We start from the raw sequence: 20,063 nt of genomic DNA, 5'->3' as shown, positions 1-20,063 counted from the left end.
TACTATTTAATTTACATTAAATAATTTATAAAATTAGAATTTGTTTCAATTTCATCATTCTTTAATTTTTTTTTCATTTGTCAGATTTTGTTCTCATTATTTACATTGTTATTTTCTTGATTTGAGATAATTTTTGAAATTGAATTTTTTTTGAGATTTCATTCTCCTTTTGTGTTTTTTTCCTCTAAGATTTGATTTGCATTCTTTTGATTGCTATTTTTTTTACATAAGAAAATTATTTAAATTAATTTTTTTAATTTCATTCTTCAACATTAAATTGATTGAGAATTAAGCTTCTTGATTGAGTTCAAGTCTAGAATTTCACAGGTTTTGAATTTAAGAGATTAACCTAGGTTTAGAAGATTCGTCTAGATTTACTTGATTTGTTTTAAACTCATGTTTTTTTTAGTTTCATCATTCAATATTTATTTAATTATAGATTAGACGTTGTCATTTCTTTTATTTGCTTTCTATTGAATTTTTCATTGATTTTAAAAATAATCTGGGTTATCTCGACCTTCAATATTGAGTTGTTTTGTAATTAAATTTTATAGTTTTATTCAATTTGCTTTCGACGTAGTTATCCTGATATCACAACTAGGTCATAATTTTTGCTTGCTGACCCGGGTGGACTCGGGTCGAGCTTCTTCTTCTTTTTTTGTTTTATCTTTTATCTTTTTTGGATTATATATTCACCTTTAATATTTAATTTGCTAGAAATGGATCTTTAAACGTTTTTCATTTTAATTTCTATGAGGTTATCGTATTCTCATTTAATTGTTTCTTCGTTATCGGATGAGATCCTTCAATATTTGCTTTTTTTTAAAATTAATTTTTTTTTATCTTAATTTCATCCATCAACATTTAATTGATTGAGAATTGGTCTTCATGTATTTTTTTTCGCTTCCTTTTCCATGGGGTTATCCCAATTTTATGTCCATGATTGTGGGGTTAGCAGGTTAATCTAGTTTGACTTATGGTTTTTTTTAGTTGTTTTTTTTTGAAATTTTTTTTTCAGTTTCGTCCCACGATATTTTTTTTATAATTAAGCTTCATGATTTTTTTTTGACGGGGTTACCCCAGTATCTCAGCCAAGTCATATATTTTATGTACTAACCTAGATGAGTTTGGGTCGGTTTTTTTTACCCTTTTTTGTTGTATTTTTTCACTTTATTTATCACCGTTGTATTTTTTTTATTTGTGTTATTAAACTAATCAAGTTTATTAAAATCAATATTCAAGTCTCATATTTATTTTAATAACGCTTGCATCGCATTAGAATTTTTTTTATGTTGGAACATCTATCTACAATAGTCTAAAACCTAAGGTATCCATACCTTGACCCTTCAAATAAAAACCTAATGCCCTTTCTTTTTATTTAAGGGTGAGGAATATTTTTGTGTCAATCTAAGATTATTATTATTTTTTCCTGATAATGTTAAGAACACATCTTTTCACCATAACATGATATATTTAGAAAGAACTTAAGAAACTCATCTTATTTTTATCCTAAGAATTTAATCCAAAAAAAAAAAAAAGATTTGGTTGTTGGGATTAGATCGTCCACCACTCAAGGCACGACTACTTTTGGTGCTTTTATTGTTCTGTCCAATCAAACGGTCATTTAATTTGAAGAGAATCCAGCCGTTCCGTTGATTCGGTTATTCCTTTCCCGGGTTTAAGAGAGAAATTGTTTTATACTAACGTGGCAAGAACCCAGTAGAGTACACTTACGAGATCTTCCCGGCAGACTAAGAGGACGTGCTTGCTTACAAGCCTTCTTCAATCTACTAATTTTATCTATAAAAATTTAAGCTGATAAGCTCAAAATTTATTATAGAACAGTCGACAACAAATCAGGGAGGGAGAAACTCTTAATGACAGATAAAAGCCGAATTTAGGGCATCCAAATTAGGTGAAGAAGTGTCAAAAACAAGTAATGGGGGATATTTAGAGAAGCAAAGAGAAATCATGCCAACCGCTACTTTCATCTCTCTGTCTGTCTGTCTCTCTCACACGCTTTTCCTCCGTTTCCTTATTGGTTTTGTATCGTCTCTTTGCTTTGCTCACCTCTTTGAAACATCATGGAAGATGTCCAACAACCTTCAGCTTCTTTGTGGTACTTTCTTTTCATATCCTCTACAGCCTTATTTTTCCTGGTTCTAATTGGAGTTTAGGAATGTTACAGATTGTATAGAGTTACCACATTGTTGTGGATGAATTAGTACCAGAACTTTTGTGTCATTTCGACTGTTATAGATAAGATAATGAAAAGAATTTGGTGATGGGAGAAGTTTTTTGTCGTTTCGACTGTCATTTTAGGCGCCTATTGTGTTGTTTTACAGACGGTGTCTCGCTATGGTTTTCTTTCAATTTCTTCAGTCAGATGTTACATAATAATATTGTCATATTTCACTATCTCCATGCTAAATTGTTGGCCTTTTTGTTATCATGAGTTGTTTTAACCTGCTTTGGATCCTTTGGGTTTTCGCGCAATCACTGTTTTGTTTTAATGACACAAACTTGTGTTAGCAGCAATGGTTCCCAGGACACTATTGAAGAAAATCAAGAAAAGAAAGCTGTTCCTGTTCGGCGCAAACGACTAACGAGATCAAGGTTTGCTGACTCGTTTTCATGTCATGGTAAAATACTTTGTGACTATCTTTTCCTTCGTGTTTGATGCAACTCTGTCGATTTGTTTTCTTATTGTTATTATTTGAAAGCTCCTGTATCAGATAAGAAATCCTTCACCGTGGAGGCGGAGAAGGAGGAGGAGGAGGAAAAGGAGACCAAGGATGGAACGGAAAAGTCCTCTCCAAGAGGAGTTCTAGAAGATCTCTCTGTTAGCGTAGAATCTGAAACTTCTTCCAAGGCAAGCAGTTCAAATAGCTATGAATCTGAAGCAACTTCTCCCAGGGCCAGCACTTCAGGCTCAGAAGGGCAACCGAATGCCACCACTCCCTGGCGTGACTTCTTTCGCGTATTTAAAAAGGGACCTGCAGCGAGCTGCCATCCCCTCCCTCCTCTGAAGAAAGGTACACCAAAGCTAAGTAAAAGGAAAAGCAGAAGCAGAAGATTCAGAGAGGAGATCGTTCCAACTCTAAATTCTTCACTAGATGGTGAATTCTGCCATTTCAAATCTTCTTGGAAGAACTTCTCTCTCTCAGAGCTCCATGCTGCAACTGATACTTTTAGCCAAGGTTTATGCTTCTTTCAGAATATATATTTGTGCTTCGTATCCCTTTTCACCTTCTTTGAGTTAAGATTCAAAAACTTTAATACCGAATTCCGCGGTAAAGTCTGCAACTCCAAATACAATGTACTCTTTGCTATGTTGTAGTATTTGTAGTTGTGGTTGTCTCGATCTCAATATGCTCACGATACCTTGTCTTCTTTCATAAAGAAAATTTAATTGGAGAAGGAGGCTATGCTGAAGTTTACAAAGGGAAATTGGAAGATGGGCAGTTCGTTGCAATTAAACGGCTGACCAGAGGTTCACCAGAAGATATGACTGTCGATTTCTTATCGGAGCTTGGGATTAATGTCCATGTTGACCATCCTAATATTGCTAAAGTGATTGGATATGGGGTTGAAGGGGGGATGCATCTTGTCCTTGAATTGTCTGTCAATGGGAGCCTTGCATCTTTACTTTATGGTCTGTTAATTATCCAGATTATTGTGAAGTTCATATCTCCACAAGTTTTCCACCAAAATTATGTATCAATTTGTTTCCTACCAAATGTTGCCAGGCCCCAAGGAAAAGCTGGACTGGCGAATCAGATATAAAATTGCCCTTGGAACTGCTCGGGGCCTTCTGTATCTTCACGAGGAGTGCCAGAGGAGAATCATCCACAAAGATATCAAGGCTTCCAATATATTGCTAACAGAGGATCTTGAGCCCCAGGTTAACTTTGAAACCTGAAACTTAACTTCTTACAGATGTAATATGCAACACCTAAATGATCTCCCCTTAATCTCTGAATTCGGAACTTCAAATTATTTCAGATTTCAGATTTTGGGCTTGCAAAATGGTTACCAGAGGAGTGGTCTCATCACACCCTATCAAAAATTGAAGGCACTTTTGGGTTTGTAATCCAAAACTTTGGCAGGGTCTCTGAATCATCAAGTTATTTAGCCTTGCAATCTGATCTCATTTCTTATCTTGACAGTTACCTTCCTCCTGAATTCTTCATGCATGGAATAGTAGATGAGAAGACAGATGTTTATGCTTACGGGGTTCTGTTATTAGAGCTCATTACTGGAAGGCAAGCCTTAGATAGTTCACAGCACAGTCTTGTAATGTGGGTATGTATGCTGCTTCTTTCTGATTCTGCGTGATTCAAGTCTCTTATGTTGTATTGCCACCAAGAATTTATGCAGTTTTGACCAATGTTGTTGTCAGGCCAAGCCTTTGCTACTGAATAACAGCATAGAGGAGCTTGTTGATCCAATCCTCGCAGATGCCTATGACTCAGAACAGATGGATCGTCTGGCATGTACAGCTTCTATGTGCATACATCAATCTCCTTCAGAGCGACCTCAAATGAGCCAAGTATATTTTCTTCCCCTAGAAATGCCTCGACAGTTGTTTTTTTTTTTTTGGTTTTTTAAAAGCTAGATTTCTCTGCAGGTTGTAAGGGTTTTGCAAGGAGATGAATGCAGTTTTGAAGAATTAAAGCAACGACAAAGGACACCCTCGATTGAAGAGCTCTACGATGCAGATGAAAACGATTCGACAGAGTATCTGAGCGATCTCAATCAACAGATGGAGGTGGTTTTGAGCAACTGTAATGAAAAGTCCGAAGAACACGGGCGATCAACTGAGTGCCTTGATGATCCGAATCAACAGGAGGAGGGAGTGGCTGTTCTGAGCCGTTCTGGGATCTAAACCATATCTTTTTCTCTTCACAGGGTGTTGACCCCAGGATGTCATTGCTCTCCTGAATCTTTATTCTAACAAGACTCACCATTGGATCCAAAAGAGTTTGGAAAAGCAGAAAAAAATGAAAGCCAGGAAAGGAACTGTTGAGACCATGTAAACACGTTTCTATCCGTGTAATGCTTGCTTGCTTCATGTATCATTATAATTCTCTGTCATGTGTAGTTCTTACTAGCTGTGGTGTCCGCGCTACACCGTGGGCATCAGGTGTTGATTGTGCATTTGTGTAACATCTTCTCTGCTATGAAATGAAAGGTAATTGTTCGCATGTAAAGAGTTTGATCTAAATATGATCGAAGAGCGCCGCCAGTACAAGTATAGTGATTAATGCTCCTGTCATAAAAAGAAAGAACAAGAAAATTTACATGAAAAAGAAATGAGCACTGCCCTTTCCCCTTCGCTTTTGATGCCAAAATCCTCTTGCACTGCTGCTCAAATGGCTGTTATAAATTCTCTCTCGTCTCTCTAATCAGGTTGAATTCATGATAGGAATCTTTTTACGCTGTTTTTTCATGATGCATCGTCAAATCTATTACCTGTTGGTAAAGATCATGGAAAAGAGCAATGCGAGTGTTCTAAGCCACTTTCTCGCTCCTTCCCCTTTATCAATATTTAAAAACAAGAGGGCAGTGCAATGAAATTCCTGGAAAAAGCTCTCGGAAGAAACTTTTGAAAACCTCTCACATATATTTTACGTGTTCCTTAACATTTCTTTAGCTTGTAAAAATCCACTATGAATTTAATTTTGAATTTCACAATTCAAATACTGTGATCATCCGTTTACCATTTCAGCACATAAAAAAAAGTTTATTTTTAATGGATTCATGAATTATTATTTCCAAAAAATGAATTTTTCTGGACAGAGATCTCAAAGTTCTAACCTAAAAAATTAAGAAACGGAGCAAATCTCGAATCAATTTCTTGTAGTTAAATAATAAATTCTACTCTGCTAAGCTGATGAATCATGCGTGTTAATGTGTGCTACTCTTTAATTTATTATAAATTAATAAACGTCGCCGTTTTAAGTTCAACGCATGTGTCACGAACTTTGATTTTCCTAGAGAATCTTGACTTTTTTCCCAGAAAATATCGCTCTCTATCCTCTCAAATTTGATGGCTACTTCGTTCTACCCCTTCCAGTTCCTGTTTCTACTGACGATCTCTGCAACTCTGCATAAATCCAGCTCTTACCTCTGTACTTCGAGCGCCATTATCAACCCTGCCGAAGTCAAGCCAAGGTCTCTCTCTCTTTTTTTGTAAAGATCAGCAGTGGTTGATAATTTTAGTGGAAAGAGTAAAATTAGCCAAGTTCGAACCAGTTCTGGAATGTTTATCTCTAAAGCAAAGGTTGTTTTTTTATCCACTCCCTCTTTACTGTCTGCGCCTTTTTTTTTTTTTTTTTTTTGTGGGTCGGAGGATCGAACTAGCTAGATTTTGCTTATGTTTTTGTAAGGTAATTAAATTAATTTCCTTTTCTGTTGTAGGATCCAATTGTTGCAGGTACAGAGGACAAGATTGCAACTTGGACTTCTCTCCCAAAAGGTGTGCTGTGCTCTATAACATGAAGAATGCTTAGTATCCTAATTTTTTCGAGAACTATTTAACTTTACTGTTATTTCTAATTTTTCACCTCAACATTCACATACTGAGCTTTCAGTTTCAATTGCATATTCATCTCTAAGATTGTTTAGGATGCTGGGATTGGAATAGTGCCATTTATTTCTGCCTTCAAAGCTAGGGCCACGCCTTGCTGCATGAGGCCATATATAGCTTGTGTCTAAGATCATTCCTAGCCTGCAATAATACCACTTTTTTCCTGCATGGAAGTGATGGGATTCTTTGTTGATATGATTTCTACTTTGCTAAACATGTACTCCCTCTTTCCCTTAAAAATAGTCAGCGGGATGCAGGCTTCCAACTGATCAAGGGGGCATATTGGCATACTCAAGCTTGCTTCATTAGAAGCTGATCAAGGGGGTGTCCATTTTCTTTTTCCCTTAATTTCTTGCCACTTAAAAGTAGATGGATAATAATCATTGAATTACCAACAATGTCCTAATGGCGGCGGTTCCAATAAATTGAATTCAGAAGAAAATTGGTTAAGATTGTGAGTTGCCTATAAGTAATACAAGCATATTTGAATGAAAAGGGGAGCATTTGCAAATTGGATTTGCCCAAATAGACTATTTTTTTTTCGGAACAGAGGGAGTAATTTCTTGCTACTCATTGTCATACTGCTTGAAAATGCTTTTGAGTGTCATAGAAGAGCCTATTAAGAAGCTTCTTGTTTTCAAGACGCCATGCCTCACACTTTTGATGCCTAGTGCTATCTAATTTCTAAGATTTTAATATATTCAAAATCCTAATATTGATTGTCATTGACCTTTGGATGCAATCTGCAAGTGATGCTCTATATGTTTGGAGTTCAGCAGTTCATAGGGGTTTAGGTTTGAACTTTGCTATTAAAAAATCATATTTAGAATGAGCATAAATGATCTGCCAAATTGAACTCTCAGTTCCAAAGAAATCTCTGCTTTCAAATACATGAATCATAATATACTGGTAAAGAAACAAGAAAAAACATGAATGTGATAAATTCTATTGAGATTTGGTCGTGGTGTATAGTTTAATGGCTTGTTCTTACTTGGTGTATGAGTTATAAGATCCTGTAGTTGCTATACTGTTTGCTTCTTTCTGTTGTATTCTCTTGCAAGAAATTTTTTAACATTGCTTGCTCCCAAAATACATAATAATATGTAACATGTGCAATAATTAAGGTTTTCTCTCCCCCTCCCTTTCCAACAAATGGGCGTGACAGTGATCTGTATTTCTTTTGGTCAGAGAATGGGGAAGACATACAATTATTGAGATATGAGCACGGGCAGAAATTAATATGATCCCCGCTATGATTACTTTGCTGACAAGGTTAATGTTGACCGTGGTGAACACCGGTTGGCAACTGTACTCGTGTATCTTACAGATGTTGAAAAGGGTGGTGAAACGGTCTCCCCTTCAGCTGAGGTCAGGTCAAGTGCCTTTTTCTTTCTCATTGTATATATGCTTGTGTTGTTCCATTTTGCAAGAACTTCAGCTTTTATGGTGCTAGAGAATTTGGTTTAGTCTCAAATACCTTCCAGATCAGGCTGTCTGCATGTGATACATGCTGATAGGCCTAGCACATCTCTTGGGATAGCTACAACATTGGTTGTATTCGCTTTGACCTAATTGTGCAATCACTTCTCTAAAATTGAAATTACTAGCATTGAGAAAGGGAGGCGGACAGGATGTTGGTGGGAGAAACCACTGGTGGTGGCTTTGAAACATTCGGAGGGGATAAAACACTGTTTTATTTCAACAATAATAAGCTTACAATAACTAAACTAAAGCTCTTAATACACGCCCTCTCTTTCTCTCTAGTGTTTCTCTCTAATCTCTCCACACATAATAACATAAACTTAGCTGCATATTTATACACAAATTGAAAGTAAGAAAAAATCAAACTTCAAGTGTGAAGGCGGCTGGCGGCACACAGCAGGTGGCTGGCTGTAAGTGGTGTTTGAGGCGGTTGACAGCTGGTGGCTGTAAGTGGTGGTTGGTGGTTGCCTTCCTTGACCTTCTAGATTGAGTTTACCACAACAAATTCCCCCTTTAAACTCAATCGAGTGATGTCATGCCAAGCATGAACTTCAATCTGATAAATATTTCTCCCTTCAATGGTTTTGTAAAGATATCTGCAACTTGATCATTTGTCTTGCATGATATGAGTTCCACTTCTTTGTTCTTCACATTCTCTCGGATAAAGTGATGACGTGTATCAATGTGTTTACTTCTTTCATGATACACTAGATTCTTTGCTAATGCAATCGCTAATCGATTATCAATATAAATCTCTGTAGGATTTTCTTGAGGAAATCCCAAATGCTTCAGCATATTCCTTAACCATATTAAATGGCATACAGCTGAGTTGGCAGCAACATACTCAGCTTCACAGCTTGATAACGTTACTATCGATTGCTTCTTGGATGACCATGTGAAAGATGTATCTCCATGAAAAAGACAAATCCCGTTGTGCTTTTCCTTTCATCCAGATCTCTACCCCAATCACTATCCAAGTAGCCAACAAGATTGAAGTTTTTACTTGAGGTATAAAACATACCTTCATTTGTTGTTCCTTTGATGTAGCGAAGAATTCTCTTGGCTGCATTCAAGTGAGACTGGTCTGGTGTCTCCATATATCTGCTGATAAGTCCAACTCCGTAGAGTATATCTAGTCTGGTACATGTCGAGTACCGTAAGCTTCCTACTAAGCTTTTGAAGTAAGTTGGATCAACATTTCCAACTTTACTCTTCCTCAATTCTACTCCATTCTCAACTGGAGTTGATACCGGATTGCAGCTTTCCATCTTGAACCTTTCAAGAATATCTTTGGCGTAACCGCTTTGGAATATTCTTGAAAGGTTCAAGGTGGAAAGCTGCAATCCGGTATCAACTCCAGTTGAGAATGGAGTAGAATTGAGGAAGAGTAAAGTTGGAAATGTTGATCCAACTTACTTCAAAAGCTTAGTAGGAAGCTTACGGTACTCGACATGTACCATACTAGATATACTCTACGGAGTTGGACTTATCAGCAGATATATGGAGACACCAGACCAGTCTCACTTGAATGCAGCCAAGAGAATTCTTCGCTACATCAAAGGAACAACAAATGAAGGTATGTTTTATACCTCAAGTAAAAACTTCAATCTTGTTGGCTACTTGGATAGTGATTGGGGTAGAGATCTGGATGAAAGGAAAAGCACAACGGGATTTGTCTTTTTCATGGAGATACATCTTTCACATGGTCATCCAAGAAGCAATCGATAGTAATGTTATCAAGCTGTGAAGCTGAGTATGTTGTTGCCAACTCAGCTGAGTATGTTGCTGCCAACTCAGCTGTATGCCATTTAATATGGTTAAGGAATATGCTGAAGCATTTGAGATTTCCTCAAGAAAATCCTACAGAGATTTATATTGATAATCGATTAGCGATTGCATTAGCAAAGAACCTAATGTATCATGAAAGAAGTAAACACATTGATACACGTCATCACTTTATCCGAGAGCATGTGAAGAACAAAGAAGTTGAACTCATATCATGCAAGACAAATGATCAAGTTGCAGATATTTTTGCAAAGCCATTGAAGGGAGAAATATTTATCAGATTGAAGTTCATGCTTGGCATGACATCCCTCGATTGAGTTTAAATGGGGAATTTGTTGTGGTAAACTCAATCTAGAAGGTCAAGGAATGCAACCACCAACCACCACTTACAACCACCAGCTGTTAATCGCCTCAAACACCACTTGCAGCCAGCCACCTGCTATGTGCCGTCAGCCGCCTTCACACTTTAAGTTTGATTTTTTTTTACTTTCAATTTGTGTATAAATAGGCAGCTAAGTTTATGCTATTATGTGTGGAGAGATTAGAGAGAAACACTAGAAAGAAAGAGAGGGCGTGTATTAAGAGCTTTTGTTTAGTTATTGTAAACTTATAAATAGGGTGCCCTGTGATTGAAGGTGAGAAATGGTCTGCCACAAAGTGGATTCATGTAGACTCATTTGACAAGAACGTGGAAGCTGGTGGGAATTGCACTGATCAGAATGAAAGTTGTGAGAGGTGGGCAGCCCTTGGAGAACGCACCAAAAACACTGAGTACACGGTTGGGTCACCGGACCTTCCTGGATATTGTAGGAGGAGTTCTAAGGTATGTTAGGATATGCCTTCCACACTCCTTGTAGGTTTCCTTATGGTTGGTTGATGGTCTTTGTAGGGGGCTGCACTTGATTTTTCTTTTCAATTACAATCCTGTAGACATTGCTGAAAATGATCCATTTTGTATTTTGCTAGTTGTATTTTCCTCTCATTGTAGATACAGCCAGCTTTCATGAAATACAGAAAATGCATTTAGCATATGCGCTTCAATAGTTCTTCGCTTTCTGTTTTCCCCCCCCTCTTTGAAGCTTAAGATTTCAACGGGTGCTTGAGAGAAAAAGGTGTTTTGATTTGGAAGAAGTGAACTATCCTCACTCTCTTTCTCCCTTTCGTTGGATTCTTATTCATTTTCAACAAATTTTAATGCATCCATCTGTCCCATTGGTGAATCTTTTCTTGAGAAGTGACAATTCAGTCTTGAGAAGACCAGTTTCGTTCTCAAGTGAAATGAGTTTCAGACTCGAGAAGATGATGCTTCTCTTTCAGTGAAACGAAAGGATTTGGCAATCTGAAGTGATGGAATAACTATCATGTCTTATCACATGAGAAGAATCTCCGCTGCAAGTGCAACCCATTGCAATCTTCAACGATATCTACGAATCATGAAAAGAGAAGAATATTAGCCATTGACCAAACACACACCACACCTCCTCGTTTGCCCTGAAAAGAGAGAATAAAACTGGTAAGGATTCTCCTCTCTCCACGTTTACGGTCGGTGTCTGTCACACCTCACAGGTCACAAGCAAAGCAAGCCAGACCGTCTCCACAAACTACGAGATTTATTTATTTTTTTTAAATTCAACAACTAAGAGTATTTTTTTATATATTAATTGAAATTATTATTTTTTTCCCGATCGATTTTCAAAATGTATTTCTAGAAAGATTTGAAAGAAGAAATAAAAAGGGCTTTAGCCTTTGAGAATGGAGCATGTCTTTTGTCCAGCTGTCCCTTCTGAAATGATGAAATTAAAAGGGAGGAGTTGATTAGAGAGTTGAAACATGAAACAGCTGTAGCCTGTTAGACGAATGAAGGAGGTGTTAGCATTTTTTATTCCTTTTCTCTATTTTACGGATACAGATAATAACAGGAGTGAATAAAAAAATTGATTAAACTGTGAAAATAAAAAAAATTATAAAAACTGAACCGTGTAAAAAAACCGATTAAAATTTTAAAAAAACCGACCGGTTCGGTTCAGTTTCGGTTTATAAGCCTAAAACCGAACAGAACTCAAACCGGAAAAAAACCGAGCCAAAACTGAAAAAACCGAGCCAAACCGGATTGAACCGGTTTTTGTCATAAAAAACCAAACCGAACCAAAACCGGCCGGTTTGAACCGGTTTCGGTTTTTTTAAAAAAAAATTTCGGTTTGGTTACTTTTTTTTTATAAAAACCGAACCGAATAAAAAATGATCACCCCTAGATAATACGCTGCCCTACCCTTTTTCTCCTATTAATTATATTTTAATTATAAAACTCCTATCAACCATTTATTTAATTTGAATGTTTTCTATTAAGATTTAGATTGATTTGAGTTTTAAAAAAAATTAATTTCATTAAAAAAAAATTAAATCAATCAACAAAGATCATATTTGTTTTTGTGTTTCAAAAATGTTTTTAAAAAAATTTAAATTTATTTTATTTTTTTCTTTAAATTAATATTTTTTTATTTTTTAGATCATTTTGATGCGTTGATTTCAAAAATAATTTCAAAAAAAAAAAAACATTATTTTAATATATTTCTAAATAAAAAGCACTTTACAAAATAACCGCAACTACATTTCCAAACAAACCCTTAGTCCACTCAAGATTAACTCTTTCAAAACGCAAGTCATTTAATTATTTCATCTTTCTCCCTAAAAGAGATTTCCATCTTGCATGTTCTTCAAAATAACAATCTTCAAAGAACAATACAAACGTGCCGTTAGGTTTTTCATAATTAGAAGAAGAAGAAGATTGTGTTGTCTTCTTTATAATGGATTTTGAAGGGTCAACGCAGGCTAAAAATCCCCTTCACTTCATCATGTTCCTAATTCTTATTAAAAAAACACTCGTTGCTTCGAGTTGTAATGAGAGGGCATGTCCCGTGATGCCTCTCTACTATGTTTGGTAGTGGTTATTTTATGCTAATTATGGCAATTGCTTCCGTTTTGCTTGCTGCATTTTGGTTAAAACATTTTCAAAAACTATGTTAAAAAAAAAACAGATCTTGGTTGAAATTAATTAATTAATTAATTAGATTTAAGAGTTACAATTAATTTGTTGTCAAGGCCCCTTTTTGTTTCTAATTAAAAAAAACTATTATTTTCTTAGGGTTCTAGCGGGTGATTTTAAGATATTTATTGAGATGTTCCAAATCAATCTTAACTTTTAATTTCTTTTCGTCAGCTTTTATTTATTTTTTAATTAACACTGGTAAATGCTCAATGAGAAAGTGCCCAAACATGTTCTTGAATTTGGTTTGATAAACTTGGAATGTGTTTGACCTCCACTATAGCTATTGTGTTGTGCTACGTTGCATTATAAGATTAAACACATTCAATTGTTTGGTAATAAATTATAAGCAGTTGTTGGAAAAATTATTTAAGTACATGATTAATCAGCATATTTAAGGTCATATTAAAAATGAAGTCCAGACACTTTTAGGGTTAAAATTTTTTTTAGCATGATTAAAATAATTTGTGAATGAACAAGAAAGTGTTCTCAAATAACCTTTCGCTTATATATTTTTGAGAAACTCAAAAGCCCTCTAAAACTCTATCCCAAGGTAAGAAAGAAACAAGTTTTTCTTTTAAGTTATTTAATGGGAATGTGAATAGTTAAAATTGAATACAAGAAGTACCTAAACTATTAAAACAAAAGAATATATACCTAAGCAAAGTGGGTTTTGGGTCTTGAATCGCATGCTTGCTGCCTAGCTCGAGCCTGAGTTTGGATTTTAGTTTAGTGTAAAATGATTTGTTTGGGCTACCAAAGATTGTTTTTTTGTTACTAAACATTTTTTAGGCTTGGACTTGGGTTTATAATTCTTTGATCCATGAAGAATTATTTTGTTGTTAGTTTATTAGTATATCCAGATCATGAACAAAGTCACACATGCATTGCTCGACTCGAGCTTAGTTTGGGCTTGAATTTATTGTAGAATAATATTTTGGGTTATAAAAGATTTTTTTTCCTTCTCACCTCTTTCTCTGGGCTTAGGTTTGGGTTTATAATTTTTTTGGCCCATGAAGAGCTATTTTTTGCCAGACCATTAGTATGTCCAATTTATGATCAAAATCTGGTCAATTTTTTTAGTAACCCGACTAGTTTTTTTATCTAAGAAAAATATTAATTTAAAGTCAAAACTGTCATGTTTAATTCTTGTTTTATGAAGAGTAATCAAAGTATATAATAAAATAAGTTTCGGTTTCATCCATTGTAAAAGGAGGTTGAAGGAAAAGTTTTTTTGCACCATTTTTATATATTATTCAAACTCCTCCATCGCTACATATTGTAGAAAGACACTTCAGTCAAATTTTGTTTGATCTGTGGATCTTATTTAGAAGTGTATATAAACAAGGTATTATTGTTAAAATCTTGAGAAACTTATTGCATACATCCTATTTATACCAAGTGAGGAGCAATAAAACTTTAAAAATAAAATATTAATCCTAGACAACAATATAACTTAATCATATTTTAAGTTTTTCAACAAGTAAGTACCCTATATAATTTTAATTTTAATTTAATATATTATATGTTTAGTATACATGCTAGAATGGTGTTTACGGTGATCATTTTCGATTCGGTTTGGTTTTTACCTATAAAAACAACCAAATTGAAATTTTATAAAATATATAAAAAACCGAAACCAAACCAAACCGGTTTCGATTCGGTTTGGTTATTTTATATTAAAAACTGAAAATTATATTGTTTTTTGGGGTTTTTTTAGACTTTCTAATGGGTTTTTTCCGGTTTGGTTTATTTCTTAACTAAATCGGTTCGGTTCAGTTTTTTTATTTTAGGCTTATGAAACCGAAACCGAAACCGAACCGAACTGAATTTTTTTAAAATATTCTAATCGGTTTTTTTTCATGGTTCGATTTTTTTGGTTTTTTCTGGTTTTCTTGGTTTAATCGGTTTGTTGGTTTTTTTTGCTCACCTCTAGGTGTTTCAATTTTTTATATAAGTTTGGATATATGCTTAGTTTTTATAAAATCTTTATATGATATTTAATTTGATTTCATGTCTATATATATATATATATACATATATATTAGGATAAAATGCACTATAAATGTTTTTATAATTTTATAATAGTTCAAGTTATTTTATGTTTAAATAAAATATAATATGCAGTCTTTCATCATAGAAAACATCTTTTGAAGTAGAATCTAATACACTTTTAGCCTACTTTTATAAAAAATCACCTTTCATTTTTAAAATAAAAAAACTATTTTTAAAATATTTAATAAATACTTTTTGACATTTTTAATTACTTTGCTTAAAAACAAAGTGGTAAAAGCTAGAAAAGTGGAAGCTCTTAATTCGATTTATAATCAGTTTTTAAAGCAAAGTAATTATAATTAAGAAAAAGTTATCGATATAATGCCAAGTACATAATAATTTGGGCAATTTTGCATTTAGGTGACAGATTTAAATTGACAGCAGTGAAAACGTGTTGTCCTTGATACTTTTCAAAAAAGAGTGAATTAAATGTCTACTTTTATTGATATTTAATGTCTGTGTGTGTGTGTGAATTAGTATTATTATTATTATTACTATTACCGATCATGTCAGGAAAGAAAAGTATATCAAGGAAACTTATAAACAAGACTTGATTAGCCATCAAGTTTTCTGGGGCTAATGATGTAATAAAATTTTATTGATATCAAGACTTAACCTTATGAAAAGAAGGAAAATATGTTGAGTAAAAACTAGATTAGCACTTAGAGGGTAATAATATCAACATGGATGATGTTGATATTAACATTACTCGATACTTGTGTTTTCTTCGGAATTATGGAAGTTAATGATATTAATAAGATTATATTGATATTAGTATTAATGAGAACTTGATTAGCCTATCGGAACTTAGAGGCTAATGATAACAATATGAATTATGTTGATATCGACATTACTTGGTGTTTGTTTTTTCTTATGGATCATGGAAGTTAACGATGTTAACAAGATTATATTGATATTGGTACTAATGGGAACTTGATTAGCCTTCTAGAACTTGCAGGCTAATTATATCAACATAGATTCTATTGATATCGACATTATTTGGTGTTTGTGTTTTATTCCAGATCATAAAAGTTAATGGTATCAATATGGTTATGTTAATATCGATATTAATGAAAACTTTATTAGCCTACTGGAACTTGGAGGCTAATGATATCATATGGATTATGTTGTTATCGACATTACTTGGTGTTTATGTTTTCTTTCAAAAAAAAAATAAAAGTTAATGGTATCAACAAGGTTATGTTGATATTTGTATTAATGATAATTTGTTTAGTCTACTGAAACTTGGAGGCTAATGATATCAAAATGGATTATGTTGATATAAGCATTACTTGATGTTTGTGTTTTCTTCTGGATTATGAAAGTTAATAATATCAACGAGATTATATTGATATCGATCATAATGAGAACTTGATTACCCCATTGAAGCTTGAAAGCTAATGATATCAACATGAATTATCAATATGAATTATGTTGATATCGACATTAATTATGTTGATATCAACATTACTTGGTGCTTGTTTTTTTTTTTTTCTAGATCATGGAAGTTAGTGATATCAACAGAGTTGTGTAGATATCAATATTACTAAGAACTTGATTAGCTTACCAGAACTTTTAGGATAATGATATCAATATGGATTATGTTGATATCGACAGTACGTGGTGTTATGTTTTTTTCCCGGATTATAGATGTTAAAAATATCAACAGTGTTATGTTGATATTAATATTTTCAACTATATTTTTTTGGGAAATTAAATGTATGTTAAGGAGATTCACCTAAAGGAGATAAAATAATAAAATGAAAAGGTAAGGCATTGTATTTTAATTATTAAGATTAAGAATTATCATTTGAGATGTAATTTTAATTTATATGTTTGATTTACAGTTATATCTTAATCATGACAAAAATAAAAAAATTTAGCTGGAAATATGTTATAAATATCTTAATATCTCAACTCAATATTTCATTGAAATTAATAAGTTTATTATTATTTATAAATTCATTTACAAACTTTTTAGTTTATAGCTAATTTTTTTATATAATAAAAAAACATTAAAAATAACATCCATACTTTTTTAAGTGTAGAGAAAAAGAAGAAGCTCCATTCCGCAGACCAGGGGAATCAAACTAGTGTTGTATTACATGGTTGAAGTCACAGTCAAACCCCATGTGTGAACTTGTAACCAGAACCAATAGTTTGTACTGCAAATTGAAATAATTTATTTATTTATTTATTTTTAAAGGAATACCACAAGAAGTAAAGCTAGAATGATGAAGAAGATGGAATAAGGTTGGGGTTGCTTTACAAGATGGTACAGCACAAGAGCTAATTATATTGGTGCAAAAAAGACTCAAAATAGAACACAAGCATTATTAGCACAAATCCAGAGAGGAAGGGATTCAAAACGTTTACTCACCTGATAGCCAAAAAGCAAACAAAAATCTTTCCATTTCTACTTTAAAATTCACTAAATCCCTTTCAAGCTTTCCGTTTCCATACCATTTATACCATTTATTACCCACTTTTATTGTGCAATAACTCCCACAAGATCTGTAAATTTAAGCCACAAAGCTGTGTTGAGTTGTCGTAGCTTAAGAAAGCACTGTGTTTTTCTTCTTTCTTTTTGTCCGAGAGTTTTAAAGGGATGGAGGTTGTTCAGATGCAGAGAGCATGGGTTGAATATACCAAGTCCTTGTTTAGAGAGGTAGTGCAAAATAAAATAAAAATTGTGGACTTTCTATAGTTCTTATCCCTGTTGTTTTGTATTCTGTGTTTTTTGTTTTCCTTTTCAGTTTTCTTATTCTTTTTTTGGGTGGATGAAGGGGTTTCTGGATGCCCAGTTTCAACAGCTTCAGCTTCTGCAAGACGAGAGCAACCCAGATTTTGTTGCTGAAGTGGTATCTCTCTTCTTTGAAGATTCTGAGAGGCTTCTGAGTGATCTCACCTTTGCCTTGTAAGGAGACTCTCTCACTCTCTCTCAAACATCTGAACTGCTTGATGTTGATTAAAAGTTCTGAGCTTTCCTTTTTGGTTATGGTTGATTCTAGCTAGCTGACTGTATTTTTATATTGCTACAATTTTTTTTTTCGAAATGGGTTTTGTTTTACCTCTTCTTTTATAGAGAACAGCAAAGTGTAGACTTCAAAAAGGTTGATGCTCATGTTCACCAGTTGAAGGGTAGCAGCTCCAGGTATATGTTTGCTTCCTATAGAACTAAAACAAGCAATCGTTGATTTAAGTATCATGTCCTCTTTAAAACCATATGAAGAGCATTGAACCTCACAGAAAACAGTTCAGATCTAAGACACGACCTGGAAAATTAGACGCAGAATGCTAACAATTATTTTCCCCCCCTTCTTCTTAGCTCATTTTTGTTTGATTGAGAAAAGATGGATTCTTTAGCTCACTTTGGGTGAAAAAAATGGATCTTGTGTTATACAGCATAGGTGCACAGAGAGTTAAAAATGACTGCATCGCTTTCCGCAGCTTCTGTGAGGAACAGAACATTGAAGGGTGAGTTATTTCCCTCTACCTCATTCTCCAGATTGTTTTATTTTTTAGCATCAATGTACTTTCCAATTCTTTTTTTCGCAGTTAGCTATTGAACCCCAGGATTTGTATTTTTATGTGATGCGATATTTAATGCTTCAATTATATGTATTCGGTTACTTGGATTGCAGTTGCCAGAGATGCCTGCAGCAAGTGAAACAGGATTACTGTCTCGTGAAGAGCAAGCTTGAAGCTCTAATCAGGGTGCGTACAGTCACTGTACTCTTGCTCAATGAAATGTTCATTTATTTAAAGAAACATAGTTGCTGAACTTCTTTTATAATCGTGTTCTTGTTTTTCAAATGCAATGTTGTGTCTGTTGCAGCTGGAGCAACAGATTGTGGCAGCTGGTGGGTCAATTCCTATGGAAGAATTGAGTTGTTAAGCCTGTTAATGCAATGCAAGACGAGGAAAGCTGCTAGTAAAAATGGGAGGATTACTGTATGTTAATTCCTATGTGAGGTTCTGTTTAACTAATCATGTTGTGCTTGTATGGATTCTTATGAAGATACAGTACCATCAACTTCCACTTATCATTATGTGCTCTTCATGCTTTTCTTTTATATTTTGTTCTTCTTCAAGCCAGACAATCTACCAGTGAATAGTTTTGTCTGCTCATTAATGTAATTCAAGAGCCACATCCGATGTGATTTCATGGCATGGATTCTTGCCCATACAAATTTCCAGATGTTAATGTCGACGTCGTAACTATCGCGAGATCATTTGCCTGACAAGATACTAAACATTTTGTAATTTTTTTATCCAAGTATCTTGAATTTTTTTTATTCCTTGAATATCTCAAAATTACGAGTTTTTTTCAAACAAATTATTTTTTATTCCTATAACATTTGAACAATTTCAATTATAAGATTTTTGAAAATATTAGTTTTATTTTTTTTTTGTAAAAAATTAATGTCTTTTATATCTTAAGCATTCCCAAAATAGTAATTAGTTGTAATTTTACAATTTAATGCAATTTAATCTAAATGGGTTACATAGACTAAAGCATGGGGTAAATTTGAACCAAATCTTTTTATTTATTTATTAAGGATTTATTTTCCAAATTGGTTGGGAAAATAATTTTTACTCTAGCATAAAAACAATGATTATGCAAGTAGCATAAGTGCATGATGTCGTGTTTGAAGTGCGGCTACAACTCTCTAACCCTCGCATATTAAGTGAAGAACGACATGATGAGAACAAAGTACTGAAAGCGTCACGCACAACATTATTGATAGCATCATGAACTACGGTTGTAACTCTTTGACCCTCGCGTATTAGAAAATTCACCCATTGGAAAATTCACATAATATATTAGAAGGTATTATTTTATAAGATATAAATAAGAATTTTATTACATGTTAAAAAAACTAATCCATGCATACTAATCTATTATATCTTGGTGCACGAGGATCATAATTATTCGGATTATGTGTCGGCTGACGCGGAGTGTCACATAGATGTCTCGTAATGTGTTTCATTGTGATATTATGAATCATCTTGTTATGTTCATGTACCAAGTCATGTATAGATCTAACTCAATAAAAAGATACTACTATGTAAATAACCAATCATCTTCCTCTTTACTTCAAC

General features: G+C 33.9%; 2 protein-coding genes and 1 pseudogene across 3 annotated transcripts; all 3 read left to right on the top strand.

The window, feature by feature from the left end:
• The first annotated feature begins 1,760 nt into the window (after positions 1-1,760).
• On the top strand, positions 1,761-5,213 carry LOC7498001 (receptor-like cytosolic serine/threonine-protein kinase RBK2). 2 transcript variants are annotated; one of them, XM_024609295.2, is made up of 9 exons: positions 1,761-2,119; positions 2,536-2,642; positions 2,736-3,200; positions 3,404-3,655; positions 3,750-3,904; positions 4,006-4,085; positions 4,170-4,305; positions 4,403-4,552; positions 4,631-5,213. In XM_024609295.2, the coding sequence occupies exons 1-9, from the start codon at positions 2,085-2,087 to the stop codon at positions 4,886-4,888; spliced, it is 1,638 nt and encodes a 545-aa protein (XP_024465063.2). In that variant the 5' UTR covers positions 1,761-2,084; the 3' UTR covers positions 4,889-5,213. The 2 variants fall into 2 exon arrangements, with proteins under 2 accessions (XP_024465063.2, XP_024465062.2); XM_024609294.2 differs by having other exon boundaries at positions 1,762-2,119; positions 2,724-3,200.
• Positions 5,214-5,880: 667 nt separating this feature from the next.
• Positions 5,881-8,438, top strand: LOC7498002 (probable prolyl 4-hydroxylase 4; annotated as a pseudogene).
• An 8,678-nt stretch (positions 8,439-17,116) lies between these two features.
• LOC7498005 (histidine-containing phosphotransfer protein 1) lies at positions 17,117-19,130 on the top strand. Its single transcript, XM_002314406.4, has 6 exons — positions 17,117-17,625; positions 17,744-17,874; positions 18,043-18,111; positions 18,363-18,434; positions 18,602-18,674; positions 18,796-19,130. Exons 1-6 carry the CDS (start codon positions 17,566-17,568, stop codon positions 18,853-18,855), a joined length of 465 nt encoding a protein of 154 aa, XP_002314442.1. The 5' UTR covers positions 17,117-17,565; the 3' UTR covers positions 18,856-19,130.
• The last annotated feature ends 933 nt before the right edge of the window (positions 19,131-20,063 follow it).

The sequence above is a fragment of the Populus trichocarpa genome, chromosome 10, assembly GCF_000002775.5.
Source record: "Populus trichocarpa isolate Nisqually-1 chromosome 10, P.trichocarpa_v4.1, whole genome shotgun sequence".
NCBI classification, from domain to species: Eukaryota; Viridiplantae; Streptophyta; class Magnoliopsida; order Malpighiales; family Salicaceae; genus Populus; species Populus trichocarpa.
Note: the sequence above shows the minus strand (reverse complement) of the source record. Positions and strands in the feature narration are given on the sequence as shown.

Excerpts from the sequence above, each read along its gene's own strand:
- LOC7498001 (XM_024609294.2), top strand. The coding sequence starts at position 2,085 with ATGGAAGATGTCCAACAACCTTCAGCTTCTTTGTG. Across the intron at positions 4,306-4,402 it reads AGCACAGTCTTGTAATGTGG|GCCAAGCCTTTGCTACTGAA; the intron begins GTATGTATGCTG and ends TGTTGTTGTCAG. Across the intron at positions 4,553-4,630 it reads AGCGACCTCAAATGAGCCAA|GTTGTAAGGGTTTTGCAAGG; the intron begins GTATATTTTCTT and ends ATTTCTCTGCAG.
- LOC7498005 (XM_002314406.4), top strand. The coding sequence starts at position 17,566 with ATGGAGGTTGTTCAGATGCAGAGAGCATGGGTTGAATATACCAAGTCC. Across the intron at positions 18,112-18,362 it reads TTGAAGGGTAGCAGCTCCAG|CATAGGTGCACAGAGAGTTA; the intron begins GTATATGTTTGC and ends TGTGTTATACAG. Across the intron at positions 18,435-18,601 it reads GAGGAACAGAACATTGAAGG|TTGCCAGAGATGCCTGCAGC; the intron begins GTGAGTTATTTC and ends CTTGGATTGCAG.